Genomic DNA, 474 nt, shown 5'->3' with positions numbered 1-474 from the left:
TCACCCATCAGCAGTTGCAGTGAAGCCTAAATATAACACCACAGACAGAGTGAGAAAAGTGTTAGATAAAAACACAGTTGAGCTAGAGAAGAAAGGGATCCAAGGAATAGAGCAACTGAAGCCAGTTCCTAGCTAGTTGAAACCAGAAACCAGAGTATGGCCACAGAACCAAGCACCATGCTCCCCTATATTAGACTGGCCACTATATGCGGGGGAGTGATACTAAGAAGAACAGTCTCAGGGCTTTGGACGGGTAGGGCCTTGAGCACATTGGAATATGCAAAGAAAGGATACCTGTCAAAAGAAGGAGAAACCTTCAGGTGGAGCCTGCAGGAGAACAATTGTACGCTCTGCCTGAAACCAAGTGGATTACCCCTTCTCTGGGAAGGACCAGGGATGGAGAAGCCCATCAAGCCTAAAACAAACAAGATGGACGCACGTCAGCTGCAGATAAAACCTGTAAAGGTAATGGAC

At 46.8% G+C, this 474-nt stretch overlaps 1 protein-coding gene across 1 annotated transcript in view; it reads right to left on the bottom strand.

Moving 5' to 3' along the window:
* Nucleotides 1-316: 316 nt before the first annotated feature.
* Nucleotides 317-474, bottom strand: part of LOC119427658 (E3 ubiquitin-protein ligase rnf146-like) — a 1458-nt gene continuing 1300 nt past the window's right edge. Inside the window, 1 exon segment of the mRNA XM_037695296.1 lies at nucleotides 317-327. Within this exon segment, the coding sequence (XP_037551224.1) occupies nucleotides 317-327 (11 nt within the window).

The sequence above is a fragment of the Nematolebias whitei genome, chromosome 21 (genome assembly GCF_014905685.2).
Source record: "Nematolebias whitei isolate Nwh7 chromosome 21, NemWhi1, whole genome shotgun sequence".
In the NCBI taxonomy this organism is placed as follows: Eukaryota; Metazoa; Chordata; class Actinopteri; order Cyprinodontiformes; family Rivulidae; genus Nematolebias; species Nematolebias whitei.
The sequence above is the reverse complement of the archived record's forward strand: the minus strand, read 5'-3'. Positions and strand labels throughout refer to the sequence as shown.